This window comes from Falco cherrug, chromosome Z, assembly GCF_023634085.1.
Source record: "Falco cherrug isolate bFalChe1 chromosome Z, bFalChe1.pri, whole genome shotgun sequence".
NCBI lineage: Eukaryota > Metazoa > Chordata > Aves > Falconiformes > Falconidae > Falco > Falco cherrug.
The window spans coordinates 18,708,046-18,723,803 of NC_073720.1; the positions used below are offsets into that span (position 1 = coordinate 18,708,046).

Sequence of the window (15,758 nt, forward strand, 5' to 3'; positions counted from 1 at the left end):
ATAAAATCACATGTTGCTATATTAAATACAGCTTTAAAAATCCGCCTGTACTCTGTCAAAGAGCAGAAAGGAGAGATACAGAAAAAGCAGCAGATACCAGCTGTATTATTCAGTTGTATTTCTGGAGATACGCCTCCTGAGGCAGTAAGAGCTATAGGAAATGACAGAGGAGATTTTTTGTAGAAATGGCACTGTATACAGCAGTATGTTATCCCTCTTGCTTGGAGATGAGTTCAGAGAGAAAAGGGAAGACAGTCCAATCGGGAAGGGAGGCTGTAGAGGGGGATTTTACATGTTGGGAAGCTGTAACACAAACCAGCAAGGGAGCCCTTTTTGTGTAGAGTCAGATGATCCAGGATAATTGGACACTGGTCTGCTGTGCATCGATGGGCATTGATGGCATGTGATGCTCATAAATAAGGGCAAACTTACAAGTCAAGCACAGCTGAAGCTTTTCTGGTGACTGGTGGGAATTTCAAAACAGGAGCTCTTTAATGAACTCAAGGAAAATTCTGAACACCAAAGAAACTCATCAATTAGAAAAGCTGAGGCAGTCCACCACACAAGTAATTAGCCACAACACAAACATCATTCAGTTTACGCTCTGGTTCCCCCTGTCATGAGGTCAGCTGTATTTGAACCGTAAATTGAGACCAAATTCTGTTATTTTATAAATGTAATCTTTCAGAAAGGCTGATTGTACCGTCAAGTTCACCTGGAATGTGCATGCCCTGAACTGCAGCTGATAGTACGTTCTGCAAAGAGAACAGTATTTACTCCATGCTGAGATTTGGTTTGATATCTGTCTCAGGTGAATAAGATTCAATAGCTGCATGTAGCTATTAAAATGTTTTTTTCCTACCCATATGTGTCTTTGAGTCTGTGGATACATCCCACAACAGAACGAAAATCTGTCTGCTGTTGAGGTACTGTTTGGTATCAAGTTGCAGCCACCCTGCTCAGTGGTGTCTGTGTGCTTAGGATTTCAAATCTTTAAATTTTGTTTTGGAATTTGTATTACGGGATTTTTCTTTTCTGAAATACTTTGGTCAGTAATGACACCATAATATGCACTGCCCTTACTGATGTATCAGATAATCATTGCACTACTAAATAGTTTTAAAAATCACTGCGTACTGCTCACTGGTCATCAAAGCCCAACAGCCTTTCTCCAGAGGTGGTGTGTTGCCTCTTCAGACCAATAAGATGTTTTACTGAAAAGATACATTTCTGTAGCAACTTTTGCTGAAATCAATACATTTCCAAAGCCTTCTGATTTTAATGAGGAAGGCAATTTCTGCCAACTTTTTTTTTTTTCCTAAACAAAATGCTGCCGTTGTTACAGCTTTGTCTTTTCAGTGCCAGCAGCACTTCTAATGCTTTTGCTGTCCTGTCTGCATGCCCTATGGTTTTCTTTTTTCCTGCTTGGAGAAGCAGCTCTGGCTTCTGTCTTCTAGGCCTTTTAAGTTTGTCAGTCAAATCCTCTTGCCATAGCTCACTGTAATTTTTAAAATATTGAGTCTTTTGTTCAAAGGTTCGAAAGTTTCAGATCGTGATGAGTGTTTTGTGGTGTGCAGAGAAGCATCTATGAAAGCAAAGAGTTTTCTTCATATCTATTTATCACTTCCTGTAATTGTAAGGGAAAGGGCCAGATGATTAAGAGGTCCTTTTCTGCTTTTATTTTTCTTTTTCCTATTAGCCATCTTTGTGTTTAAAAAAACACACTAAAGAGCAAATGCATGGGGAAAAAAAAAAAAAAGAAAACCAGAAAATATAAAACATGCTTTCACAACAGCTGGGAATTCAGCCCTTCACCATGAATTCTGATTTTGTTTTCTGCTACGTCACACTTTGCCATTTACTAGCTTTGTCATGGTGTAATTTCCCAGAAATAATTCCTGTTGCACTTTGATCTGCCACTCCTGCAGCCTGTGTGGTATGGCATTGCTGCTGAACTTTATTTGACTTCATGTAGTTCCATTGCTTTGTATACAGTGTTGGAGACTGATTAAGGAGCTGAATAATAAAATCAGAGGCAATATTACATGCTAATCACTATAGTATTGTGTAAAGATAGTCTACAAGAATACATAAGGAAGTTTTGTAAAAATAAATATGTAACTCATGGCTGAAAAAGACCCTTAATACACTGTACATGGTAACAGTTTATTTGGAAACCAGCATTTTGAAGTATTTTAATACTCATTTATTGCATTCTTTTCTGATACATTCTGTTTCACTCTGCTTCATGTGCATCCTGTTTAATTACAGTAAAAAATACTTTTGTAGTTAGCAGGATGCTAGCCAGATCTCCTGCTTTCTTGTACTTCTGATGTTTTGGGAAGATACACATGCCTTTTCCCAGAGCAGCATTGTGTAACTCCCTACTTGTAATGGTTTATGTTAATTTTCAAAGGCAAGTAGGACGTTGATTTCTAATATAGATTAAGGCTAGTTTTAAACTTAAGTAAGGCTCAGGATAAAAGAAAATAAAGGTCCTAGGAAATTACTTAATTATTGAGGTTGGAAATTAAAAGTAGAGGGCTAGGCTTGGCAGAAGTTGGTTAATAACTTTTTCTAAGGAGCATATTGATGGCAGGTTAGACTAATTAAATCAAACAAGGGAAGGGGTTTAATAGCTCTGTTCATTTCTGAAAATCACAATGTCAGTAATAGTCAGTTCTAAGTGTTAAATTCTGTGTGAGTGTGATTTTTTTGCCCACAGCATGGCTACAATATGGAGATTTGACAGACCCTACAAATCTACAATGAAAGTTAATACAGCAAAGGGTCTAATAACTTCCAGTAAAATATGACCAGTGCAAGCTAAATGAAAAACAAAATTGTTTGCTTTGGGCATAGTGGGTATGCATTTATATTTGTGTTTAAAATTAGAAGGGTTTGTCTTGTGTGGCTTGCATTTTTCCATTTGTGCCATGCAACAGCTACAAGGTTAGTTTTAGGGCTAGCGGAAGTAAAATACAATTGTGAATATAAAGTTCTAGAAGTGGATTGGGTGTAAAAAGTGATGGTTCCTTGGCATAAATAGATGTCTGCCTTGGAATTCATGTTGAGGTTGGAGCCCACATGACTGGCTGAGCAGCATAAAGCCCATGGAGTGAGTGCAAATATGCATGCTGAAAGGGCAAGTTTCTAAACTCTGTTCATGGGTTTTGTCTCTAGTTCATGCCAATAGCAAGGGTGAGGGTTGTAGTTAGGCTGGGATATGGGCTCAGCTAGTGCTCAGGGATGCTTCTCCTCCTTTTCTCCTCTCATTCTCACTCTGTAAATGAAACAGTGTGCTTTGGGCTTCAGGATAACCCATGGCTGCAGAGCGATGCCAGTGCCATGCAGAGATGTACGGTGTTTCCTGACTGGATGGAGTAGAGCAGGGGGTGCTTCCAAGATCCATTAAGCTCAGTCTTTGAACAGTAGCTCTTCTCCAGCAGGGACTCTGAGATATATTTGCCTTATGGAAAACGCAGGAAAAACATTAAAATATTTATAAATGTACACAGCGCAACGTTCAGCTTAGTTAATGCTGAAAAGCAATTCAAGTTTCAGGTACTACACATGCAGTACTGCCATCCTTTTTAAAACTGTTTTCTGTTTCCACAAAAACTGTTAGCCCTTTCTTTCTCCCATCCACCCCAGTTAGCATTTTACAACTGTAAATAACTCCATGGTACGTAACAAGGAGGCAGACTGTAGCACCATGTCTTCCTCCTGTCAGTCACCATTGATCCACTCCAGCCCACTGTGTTACTGCAAGTGTTAGCAGGTTGTATCATCTGTCAGCACGTGACCAGTGGAGTAGTTTCTCATGAGTTCTGGTTATTTAGTCCTGAGCTATGGTAGTTCTGGTTTCCACTGTGCAGGAAAGGCTATATGGCTCAGAAAATAACAAGAAGATCAGAGGCCTCCTCACAGGTAGTGTAACATATGCTGCATTTATATAGAGAGGTATTTATATGAACCAGAATTGCAGGTTTAGAGATGCTAAAAGTACATGAAATCCTGTTCTTGCTGCCTGCATAATCACTGTTTTTCAACAAGGTAATTGAGAAGAAGGTAGTATTTTTGAGATATTCTGACACATAGAAAGTAGAATCTGAAGTTACCCCCATCTAAACTGGTAAAACAGAGTAACATTATCTGTGCTTTTGAGTTTGTGTTTAATTGATATGAACTAAAAAAATGCAGTTAGCAGTATGTCTTTGAGAAAGCTAAAAAGGACTCAAACTCTTGCTTGTGCTTCTAAAACTGTCAAAGTTGGTTTGTTTTGGTTTGTTTTTTTGTTGTTTTTTTTTTTATCAAAGCCTTTGTATTGAAACTAGTTTTAAAATTGCAGCAGTAAAATCAGATGGTCCCTGGAAAGTTAATATGATATATAGCAATTGCTTTGAAACATAATAACTTTATAAAATGTGTTTTATAGTGCAAGGTATTTGCATTAGCTACCTGTAAAATTTTAGAATGACAATTTAGCTTTTAGCAACCTATTGACCAACTAAAAAAGATGGCTTTTTATGAAACTCCGTGTTCTGTACTCTAGAGTCCCATTGCTTGCCCTTTTGTTGTCCCATAAATGCATTTATCACTACCATAGACTGTTCTGTATGAAAGAAAAGTCATATTGCTCCTGGAGCAAATACCCACAGTCCTTGCTTTCTAATAATCTTCCATTTTTTCATATTCTTTGAGATCATCTTCTTATGGTCGTGTTTTGGCTTACCCTTATTTCACTGCATGTTAAACTATAAAGAATTGTCCATCTCTTCCAGCCATACACAGCCTTATACTGCCTGGTGGTTTCACTCTCAGAGAGTTGTGCTGAAAAGTAGGTGTTCTTAAGCAGTGTTTCTAGGGGGTGAATGAATCCATTTTGTGAAGGCTTTCAGATAAAAATTAAAGGGGGGTGAATTAACCCATTTTGTGAAGGCTTTCAGATAAAAATTAAAGGGGTCTTGAGAAGCAGATGTTGAAAGGGAAACCTTAGGGCAGATGAGGGAATGAGTCAGAGAAAGTGAATCACGTTGTATTGTAGGCACAAGTTACCGTAAGTCTTAACTTTCTTGTTCAGGATCAAATATTTCATGCAGCAGACTGTTACCACCTGCAGTATTTTCTTTCTGACTCAGTGTTGTCAAGGTGTGGTAGTGTTCAAGCTCAGACATAAGCATTGACTGTTGCTGAGCAGATCCTGTAGGAAATGCTTCTTATTGGTTAAAAGAATAACTTAAAAGGAATCAGTTAACCATTAACTGACAGGACAATAATTTTTTTGTCTCTCAGTCCCCAATGTGTACACTTCTAGATTTGTATGCAACTGTATATATTAGTATCTTTGCTATATTTATTCTGACACTACAACATAATATCACAGAAAAAACTGTATACATAGTTGACGTACCCTAATCCCTAGAGGCTTCTCCACTGAATTTGCCCCTGGTGAATCCAGTGTATTAACATGCAAGTAAAGCTTCTGAATGCCCGAAAGCTTCTGAATTCTGGAGAAGACTCCTGAATGCCTCAGGTGCTATATCTGATAAAAGCCTCTTTAACCTGTTACCTACAGTGTGCTGTGCAAGAATGCTGCTGAACTTTTCCAGTATCATTAATGACTTAATGAAGCTCCTGTTACTTTAGGTTGTTGGTTGGCTCACCCTGGAGTGGCTATCCTGCTAACAGAACTGGAGATATCTATGCATGTCCTGTTGGTACATCCAAGACCACATGTGAAAAATTGAATTTACAAGGTAAGTTGTAATGAATAATGTCTTGCTACAATTGTTCAGTTTTTCCTTGTTTTTGTACCAGGCCAATCAATCTTATTAAATCTTTTCTTAACTATCTCTCTGCATAATCACACTGTCTGTGGGGGTGGGGGGTGGGGGTGTGTGAGTGAGTGTGTTGTGAGGACTCGGTGCCAGCTACTGGTGAGCCCCATGTGTATGTGAGCAAAAATCAGTGCCTGCCGCTGGAGCTGTGCTGGGGTATGGGTGCCCCAGCCTGTGGTGCCAGCTGCTGGAGCTGCTGGCCTGTCAGAGTCAGCTCCTGGAGCAACTGGCAGCTTTAACCTCCAGCTAAAGGGCAGGAATGGTGTCTGTCCCAAAACCAGCTGCTGGGGAGGGACCAGGGAGGGCACCATGTCATTAAGGGGCTCTGTGCTGGCAGCTGGAGCAGGACCATGGGTCACAGCCCAGGGGCCTGGTGCAGGCTGCAGCAAGAGGAGAGGGAGGGGGTTTGGGGCAGGGGGGGAAGTGTCTGGATCTTCCCCAAAAGAGGTGCACGTGTGTGTACGTTCACTAGCAAACTTTCATCTGGACCAGCCAGCTTAGGGGAGCCTCAGGTCCAGGCATCAGGTGGGTGGGCGTCCACACTGGGTATGCACAGGAGAACCTGGAAATGTGGAGTGCGTGAGGGACAAGTATGTGAGTGGGTATGAAGCCTTTTCTGCCTCTGTATGTGTTTCCAAACTAAGTATAAAATGGGATTCACTTTTGGATACAGTGAAAATACGGGGTGGGGGAATGTGCTGAGATGCCTACTTTATGTTCGGTGTGTGATGCAGAGCATTTCTGTCCTCCACCACTCCTTCCAGGTTTTTCTCTAAAGCCTGATACTAGATACAGGAGTCCGGTGTCCTGAGGAACGTAACAGTAGCTGCTTGGCTGCAGCTACTCAGGCAGCCAAAAATACTCAATAGGTCAACTGTTTCTTCCTCTCTTTTGCCTTCAGCTCTGGTGAGGGCAGGTACTCTAAATGGCCATACTTAATTCATGTCTACAGTTAATGGTTAGCAGATTTTTGACAAAGATTAGCTTTTGTTTCTTTTGCCTCAGTTGTATGCAGCCATTTGGAAAAGTCATCTTAGATTCTGAGAAATCAAGCTTTTGAAAAGGAATTCTAACTTAGTAAATCGCTTCTACATCTTATTTACTATTCTGTCATGACTTATTCTCTTTTTATTTCAGCTTTAATAAATATTCCAAATGTGACTGAGATAAAGGAAGATATGAACCTTGGTTTGACTCTAATACAGAACTCAAAAACAGGAGGATTTTTGGTACGTATTGAGGATGTATTCACGACACACAGAAATTCCTGAGGAGAGTGAAGAAACTAGAATTCTCCACATTTTTTTATAAGAGCAAGCCAAATGTATTTTATTATGTGGCATAGATTAATACATATTTTGCATATTTTAAAATATTCCATCCCGCTGTCATTGCTTAGGGTCCAAAATCAGGAAAATTATGAATTCACTCTTTTGTCATTATCTATATATGCTACGGAAGAACATATAATTAAAAGAGTCTGCAATTTAAGTCAGACAGCATAGGCAAGAGTATTTCCACCATGGACATCTTTAAGGAAATCTGGTGAAGATCTGATCATGCTTTCAAAAGACAGTATGGGATCTCTTTGCCACCATGTGCACTTGCATAGTGAGTGTTCTGGGATTTTAGGATTTCTAGTCCCGTGGATCTGCGATATGTTGAATTTGGTTAGTGAGCTGGAGGAAGATGCATTTTCTATGTGTATATTCTGCAAACCACTCTCCTTGGAACCTGTAAAACACATTTCATAATTGAAAGGAAGTTTAATATCCTTTTTTACAGTCTTAACTGTAAGCATGAAAACTGCTACACTGTAGGTGGATTCCAGTTTGATGCATACATTGTGGGCATATGCAGTAATTAAGTGAAAAAATAAACTACAGACAAAAAACCTTTGAGGCTCACTTTAAGCTTTGTGGTTTTCAGTTCATCTTCCTAGTAATCGCAAAAGTATTCAAATATTTGTTATCTTTATTACCACATAGCGTGGTTCTCTGAGATACTTTAAAGTAGGTCTAATTCCAACCTTTCCAGCAGTTTTCTTGGAATTAATAAAGTTAATCATCACTTCAAAGTACAGCCACAGTGCTCTGCTTGATTGTTGGTTTAAGAAGATACTGATATCTTATGCCTAATACCTTTAATTGCTGTTAATACAGTGTTATGCATACCTACTTCTGAGCAGTATCAGTAATTGCTGTGATTTAAAACACCTTATGCAGGAAAACTTGTATTTTGTTGTAATACTTGACATTCTCTCAGTTAAAAAGATTTTCTTGATCCATATGTTGATTGACTCTCATTAAATAGCATAAAGTAACAACAACAAAAAAAGTTCAGTGCTAAGACATGAACTCGCTGGCAACAGGAGTATTTTTTGACATGTGGAGAATGGGGTACTGGACGCAGGTGCTTATCTGACTCAACCTCAACAAATACCAAAAGCCCCGTGGCTTAGTTGTGGCAAGTATTAGACAACAAGCGAAAGGTGTCTGCTTGTAATTACAAGCTGCTGCCAGGCAGGACTTTCCTCCGAGATGCTGTGTGGCAGCTGGCCTCTGATGGACTCTGAGCTATGCTCAGGCCTTCCTCCTCCCAGCCTCATATGCTCCTTCCTCCAGTGGCTGCTTCTCTCTCAGCCTCCATGCGCTTGCACCAGTCTGTGCTGCATACCTGCGCTGCTTGGCCAGAGCGTGACCCAGCCTGGTGTGTCTGTGCCATAGCACATGAGTTCTGCTGATTCTGCTGTGTGATGCCATGTGATGGCTTCTCACAGGTATCCCAAGTACAGGGCAGTCATTTCCGCAGGCTAATTACATTTTTCTGAGGCGTGCTTAGCCCTGTTGGAACGGTGCTTAAGAATTTTACTGATGGCTAACAACTTTTTTCTGTATTTCTGATTGAAGTTTCTGTCCGTTTGTTGTTGGGGCAGTGCTGTGCCTTTATTTGAAAGAAACAGCTCCCATCTCCCTACAAATAAAATCTCCCTTCTGTATTTAACACCCCACAATCATTCTCCTTTGTCCTTTGCTTTATCAAACAAACAAATAGTTTTTTGGCTGAAATGTGCTTTTTAAAATGCACCTCTCTCCAACACGAATGACTGGATCTATGTATTCCACATGAGTCTTTCCAGGATACTATATAGTGTGTTCAGTATTTCCCTCTTTCAACTGCAGGTGCTTCTTTTCACCTGTCTTTAGGCCATATTTGCTTTGTGTGCTGGCTGCATGCTTATGGTCAGCCAGTCAGCCAGTGCCCAATCCATCTGCTCCTCTCTCTTCCACTCAATGAGCTCCCAGTTTATGTCCACATTTCTTAACATTAGTCCTTAAGAGCAAGTCTGTGCCCCTTTCTAGTACTCCGCTTTTCAAGTTCATCAGTTCTTGATAAGTGATCTCTGAGTTTACCCCTGCTTTAATGATACATCTTAAATGTCTGCCTTTAACAATTCTAGAACATTAGAGCTTTTCCCTTATTTTTTAAAGTGAAGATTGGCAAAGTTTATTGGAACATCTGTATTTTCTGCTCCAATGAGTTAGCATTAATAAAAGAAAAATAGAAAATGGGCAAATAATATTGATCTAAAAAGTACTTTAAATTAAAAATAAAGACTAGTAACCCTCCTTCAGATTCATAGTTACCAATATAGATAATTTATTTTGTACCTCTCACCTCTGTAAATATCCGTCTTTTCCAGGAAGTCTAGTCATGCCCCATGCAGCAGGTAAAAAGAGCACTTATCTCAAGATCAGATAACAGAGATACACTTCTTTTGTCTTGTCATGAAAATCTGCCATCTTATCAAATAACATTAGGATAGTTTGATGTGGTCTGCTACTGGTAAATCAGTGTGTGATTTCACTTGTTTTCCATTTACTTCTGCCTTTAATTACCTTTTTTTCAATCTTATTGAGAAAAGAGTGATAGTGCTGTTCACTTTCTCTTCTTTTTCTAAATAGAGTTGGTGCATTTTCTGTTTTCCAGCCTCTCCCATATGCATAGGGCAATCAGACAGTGTATGTAATGAAGTTATCATTTCTTTCAGAACTGTTGGACAGAGGTTATGTTTTTAACTTGAGTTCCTATCATGACTTTCTTTTAAAAAGAAATACCCTCATGGCAGAATAACCGTCTCAGTATCTGTCTTTTTTGTCTAGGTACTTTTGTACCTATCCTTCTAATATCAAAGGTGTGGCTATTGTGCAAGCAGCTGGTTGATCCAGCTGAAAACGTTTCTTTTTACAGAGATCCTTTTCAGCAAAGAAGCAAGATTATTTTCCCGAAAAAGCAATGAAACATGCAGCTGAGGGGTACATGAGGCCAGGGCCAAACTTCTCCTTGCAAGCTGCAGCTAAAACTGACTGTGCATGCTGTGAGGCTGTACCTTCACTGGAGATGATGATGAAATTTTAACTTGTAAATATTTCTGAAAAGTGAATTTCCCTTGGGAAAAAGGCTTCTCAAATTAATAAATGTGTGTGTGTGCACTGATCACAGAACTCTTCAGACTGGTCACACTGTAGATGGCAATAGGACGTACTGCAAGAAACGCTCCTCTGAGTCTTAGCAGCGTCCTCCATGCTCATGGCTCTGATGCCACCTCCTGGTTAATAGAAGTACTTCTCTGCATGCTTGTAAGCGATGTGCAAGTACCAACCCCAACTTTAAACCAGTAATCTGTAGAGCAGGTTGCTTAAAGCAGCATATATTCCTTGCAGACCAAGTCACACTCCCTAGATGCTATAGCTGCATATAGTCTGTAAGGGGCCATGTTGCAGGAGGCAGCACTAGAATGATCATGAATGGAAAATCCTTTCAGTGAAAAAGTGTATGAAAAGGGTTATACTGTCACTGTGATTGCAAGAGATTTGGCCTAATAACCCAAGAAAGCTCCTCTGATCCTATATGCCTGTAATCCTGCTTATTGTGCTTTTGTATATGGATACGGTGAGACAAGTATTTGTTATTTTTATAGTTTTCTTTTTGTTGTTTTTAAGACTTGTGGTCCCTTGTGGGCACAGCAGTGTGGAAGCCAATACTATGCAACAGGAGTCTGTTCAGAAATCAGTCCAAGTTTCCAGATCCTAAGAAGCTATTCTCCTGCTGTTCAAAGTAAGACAACGTGTGCAAAACAGAGTCAGTTAAAAAAATATATCAAACAAAATCAAGGGACATTGTCTCAGAGACACTTAATTTGGGATTTTTAAAAAATTGTGTGTGCAAATAGCGAAGTCCTATGATTGACACACAAAGCCTGACAAATCATGATCCAATGATGTTATGAATATGGAGTCACTTCTCTGAATTCAGAGATTCAAAATCTGCATATACTTCTGTTGAGTCCTCACTCTGGCAAAACCTTCCTAATCTGAAGCGTTGCCTGTGTGAAACCTAAGTATGCACTTCTGGATTTAGCCAAAGAGGTGTAAGTCTATTGAGGCTGAAAGTGCATTTAATGTCCACTTTTTATTTTTGTTTTAGAGTGTTCCTCTGTCATAGATGTGGTGGTGGTTTGTGATGAGTCAAATAGCATTTATCCATGGGATGCAGTGCGGGCATTTTTGAAAAAATTTGTACAAGGATTAGACATAGGCCTTAACAAAACGCAGGTAAGTCAAAGACATCTCTGAGAAACACCAGAAGAAAAAAAAAGGCAATGAGTTTTATTAGTAATTTTAAAGGAAACTAAGTGTGCTTTATTGTGACTACAGTGCCTCCTCCTCAAAGCCACAGATAATGCAGTTGTCCTATATCTTTCAATATGGTGGATTTTATCTCACAGCTGACCTATTTCAAAAGGGATTAGTAATTTGATTTAAAACATAAACCAACTAAAACAGATTATATCTAGGGGAGTCAGATCTTTTTCAAGCATTAGTTGTGAAAGTAATTAAAATATAGTCTGTGGGGATGTGGTAAAAATAGAACAGATTTTTTAATGGGCTTTTCATACAGCTCTTACTTTCCAGTTGCTGCATCTTTTAAACAGGAATTTTTCTTCCTGGTTACTGTCTGATCTTTGGGTTCTATTTTCCTTTTAATGTGATGATGGTAAGGAAGATTTTATTGCCTTTTTTTTAAACATTTTCTGTCTTTACAGTTGTCCATTTTCCATAAACAGTTCTGGGACAAGAACTGGGGCACTGGAAATCTCTCTCCCAAAGGCTGCCTTCTTCCTTGGGCTACTTTGGAAGTGAGGTGCTTAAAAGCAAGGCTTCCTGTTCAGTCCTTTCTGAACTTCATCTTCAGCATCTTCTCTTTTTTTTTCTTTCATACTAAATGTACATCCTAGCATACGTCATTAGCTTCACCTGTATTAAAAATAAATAGGGTTTGCAGTGCTGTCAAGTAACTAACCTTTGGGATTTCCTTAGAAGATATGAGATTGAGGTGCTGTCAGCTTGTAGAATATTTTTTTATTTTCTCATTTTTCCCAGAGCTCCTTGTGTTACTACTATCCATCAGCTCTTCCAGAAGTAACCATGCAAACATTTAATGCCTACTGTTTGAGGTTGTTTGCATTAACATATTGTAGTCCATAATAAATGACATAAGGTGCAAGAGCATTTTAGCTTTCTTTGCTTTCCAAACGTGTCACTATCGATTTGGTTTATATATGTTAAAAGAAAAGTATAACCTCATGTGTATCTCCAGATCTTTTACTCCAACCTGATAAGTAAATGTTGTGATTCTATGTAACTGATTGTAACGTGTGATAATCTAACATAATTTCTTTATTGCATAGGTGGGTTTAATTCAGTATGCTAATGATCCCCGTGTAGTGTTCAACTTGAATACGTATCAAACAAAGAATGAGGTTGTTAAAGCAATGGAGGGAACATACCAGAAGGGAGGAGATCTCACTAATACTTTCAAAGCCATTGACAATGCAAGGTAAAACACATTGATGTTTACTGTGCAACTATTCTAACTTGCCTTACAAGGCAACAAGCACATCCTAAATTTCATTCCCACTGGGAGTGCATGCGCTCAGAGCCTCTGATGACATTCCCAGCACCAGGAAGAATCCTTCAGGTACATTTACAGTTCCCTATGCAGAACAGTACAGGGGTATGTAAACTAAACTTGCTGAAAAGCATGTCTTTAACCGTTGGGTTAAACCCTATATTAAAGTAATTCTGGTACCTGACAATTGTTTGGGCTGTCAAAGATGTCTAGACATGGCAGTGCATCAAATACTGTGCACAAACTTTCAGGTGGGATACAAAACCATTGAAGGAAGTAAAATTTTTGCAGGAGTTCAGTGGTAACATTTGTGTTTGCAGGTCAGGCTTTGATTGATTGCAGAGAAAATAAAATCTCTTATCAGTTTGTCACTGCAACACCGACAGCATGAAAAATACAAAAAACTTAAACCCATGTGTTATAACTCGAATATGTATACAAACCAGGTCTGTTTCTTAATAGGAAGATGCTGTTTTGTGGTTGAATCAACAATAGGACTCTAGGCCAAAATACATGCTGAATCAAATGGCCTTGAAAATTTTCTTTAGGAACAGACTCAGCCTTCGACAGAGTCAGTATCTACAGTAATATTGAGGAGCCTATTATTTTGTTTGCCCTTGGTGGAGTCAATTCCTGGTTACTCTGATGTTGCAAAACAGTGATAGGTCTGACAAAAAAACCCTTTTTATTTAGAAACATTTGTACAAAAGTATATAGTTTTCCCTGGAGTGTACATTTCTGTCAGAAATACCATCCAGTCCCACTTGTGTTTTCACTTGTGGTTTTCTTCCTTGATTACATTTCTGATGGCTCTTTGAGCAGATATTTGAGAAGAAGCTATCAGGAGCATAACTGAAAATTCTTACTGCAAATTGTTAATTAACAAAGAAAAAAGTACTGCAGTGCACCTTGTTCTAAGTTAGTGATGGACATATTCATCACAGTATATATACTGAATTCCATCCATTATAAATTAACATGTGATAAATTCACTATTTCGTAACAGACAGTATGCCTTCTCACCTGAATCGGGAGGACGTCCAACAGCTACAAAAGTAATGGTTGTTGTGACAGATGGTGAATCACATGATGGCTCCAACTTGAAAACAGTGATAGGTAAATGCAATGAAGACAATATAACCAGATTTGGCATTGCTGTAAGTAATACTATAGTTATGTATATATATTAGCAATTTTTATAAGGTCATTTTGCTGTGTAGGTATGACAGTGCTTGTTCTGTGCATAAGCTATATATAATGCATGCATTGTTACACTGGTGAGACTGCAACTAGGTTAAATTAATCTTTATAAACTAGTGAAACTAGTCTGTAACTGGCTGAAAAATTAAAAACAGTATTACCTGAGCAATTTTGGTGGTTTTCTCCTTTGCCTTGATTTATGTATTTTTCCTGTCTGAATGGTCCCTTGTATACAGTCTGATAAACATTTCAATTGTATGAATAAATGTAATTTAATTGGGTTTTTATATGTAGAATATTTACTTAAATAATACAGAAGGAAATGGAGTGACACCATGATTTCCTTCACTCTTCTTATTTTGTTCTTCATTTACGCAAGGTTTTGGGATACTTAATCAGGCATGAACTTGATACTAAAAACTTAATTAAAGAAATCAAAGGAATTGCTAGTCATCCAACAGACAAGTATTTCTTTAACGTATCATCTGAGGCTGCACTACTAGAAGAAGCAGGAACGCTTGGAGAGCGCATTTTTAGTATTGAAGGTAAAATATTCAGTGTCTCTAAAAAATTAAATAAGAATCTCCCAGCTGATGAGCTAAGAATTTTATTTAGTTTCACCTTAATGTAGTACTGTGGAAATGAGGGGCAGCTGAAGTCTACTCCCTTTTCCCCAGGAGGGCTCTGTTTTGCATAGGTGTTCCCCCCAGCTACCTCACCCCTAAGGAGCCTGAGCTTCAGGTTATTTTCAGCAGTTTGTGGGTAATATTCCACAGCTGCTGAAAATTATGTCAAGTCATCGGCTTCAGGCATCTACTGGAGGTTTGTCCATAAGCATTCAAATGTATTTGGAGCTATTACCAACAGGAGTAAAAGTATCTTTAAGCTTGTCAGATTCACCTGTGTGAATGCTGAGCAAGTGCAAATTTAAAAAGCAAATCAGAAGACTAGGTTGCTGATTACAGAACTGAAAAGCTACAGTAATGCAATCTGTGTGGCACATACCAGGCTCCATCCTTAGCATCACCCCAGTCCTCTGTGTACTCTTTGGAGGAAGGTGCTGAGAGGCAACTCATAGGCACTTCATCCTCTCAAAAGCCAGCTTTTTAAAGTCAAATGTAGACTTGCTTGAAAGACTTGTGACCTGCCCTAAGGGGCTTTTCATGGCTGCAACCTTCCTGTGCCCAGGGAAATCTTCCCTTCTCTTTCTTTGTTTATTCTTTACCATCTTTTCTTTACCAGGCCCATGCTGCTAATCAAGTCAAGGGAATAGGTTGAGCTGCCTGTCTTGGGTTTTGCTGAGTACTTCTGTCAAATTCCCATTACCCAAGCCCTATCCATCTAGTTTAGGAAATATTCCTGGCTATCACAGTATATTTCAAAACAATTAGCACAATATTTATAAGTGCTATATGAAAATAAACATTCTTACTCTGTTTGAAAGTTGTGAATATACAGTTATTAAAACTGCTAATTTCAGTGTATTATTAGTGCTTCCTAGGAAACATAAAAAAGGATTAGCCACAGTGACAAGACTGTGCAGATTGATTCAAACCATCTTTATCATCATCTTCTGCCTTTCTTTGGAAGAGACTCATAGCGTAATGTCTCCATCTTACCAATTTGCCATTAAATCCTCCAAATGGTCTACAGCTTATCAGCTCTCATATTTCTTTTGTTTGTAAATGTTGGCAATGTTTTAGCAGAATTAGTGGATTTGGAAAAAATAACGTACAGTCCCTATGT

The 15,758-nt window shown here is 38.8% G+C and overlaps 1 protein-coding gene across 1 annotated transcript in view; it reads left to right on the forward strand.

Annotated features, from left to right (window-relative positions):
• ITGA2 (integrin subunit alpha 2) overlaps positions 1 to 15,758 on the forward strand; it is a 70,750-nt gene that overhangs the window by 23,534 nt on the left and 31,458 nt on the right. The window contains exons 3-9 of the mRNA XM_055698612.1: positions 5,650 to 5,759; positions 6,978 to 7,069; positions 10,844 to 10,958; positions 11,328 to 11,455; positions 12,592 to 12,740; positions 13,819 to 13,969; positions 14,392 to 14,557. Of these exons, the coding sequence (XP_055554587.1) occupies positions 5,650 to 5,759; positions 6,978 to 7,069; positions 10,844 to 10,958; positions 11,328 to 11,455; positions 12,592 to 12,740; positions 13,819 to 13,969; positions 14,392 to 14,557 (911 nt within the window). The remainder of the gene's footprint in view (positions 1 to 5,649; positions 5,760 to 6,977; positions 7,070 to 10,843; positions 10,959 to 11,327; positions 11,456 to 12,591; positions 12,741 to 13,818; positions 13,970 to 14,391; positions 14,558 to 15,758) is intronic.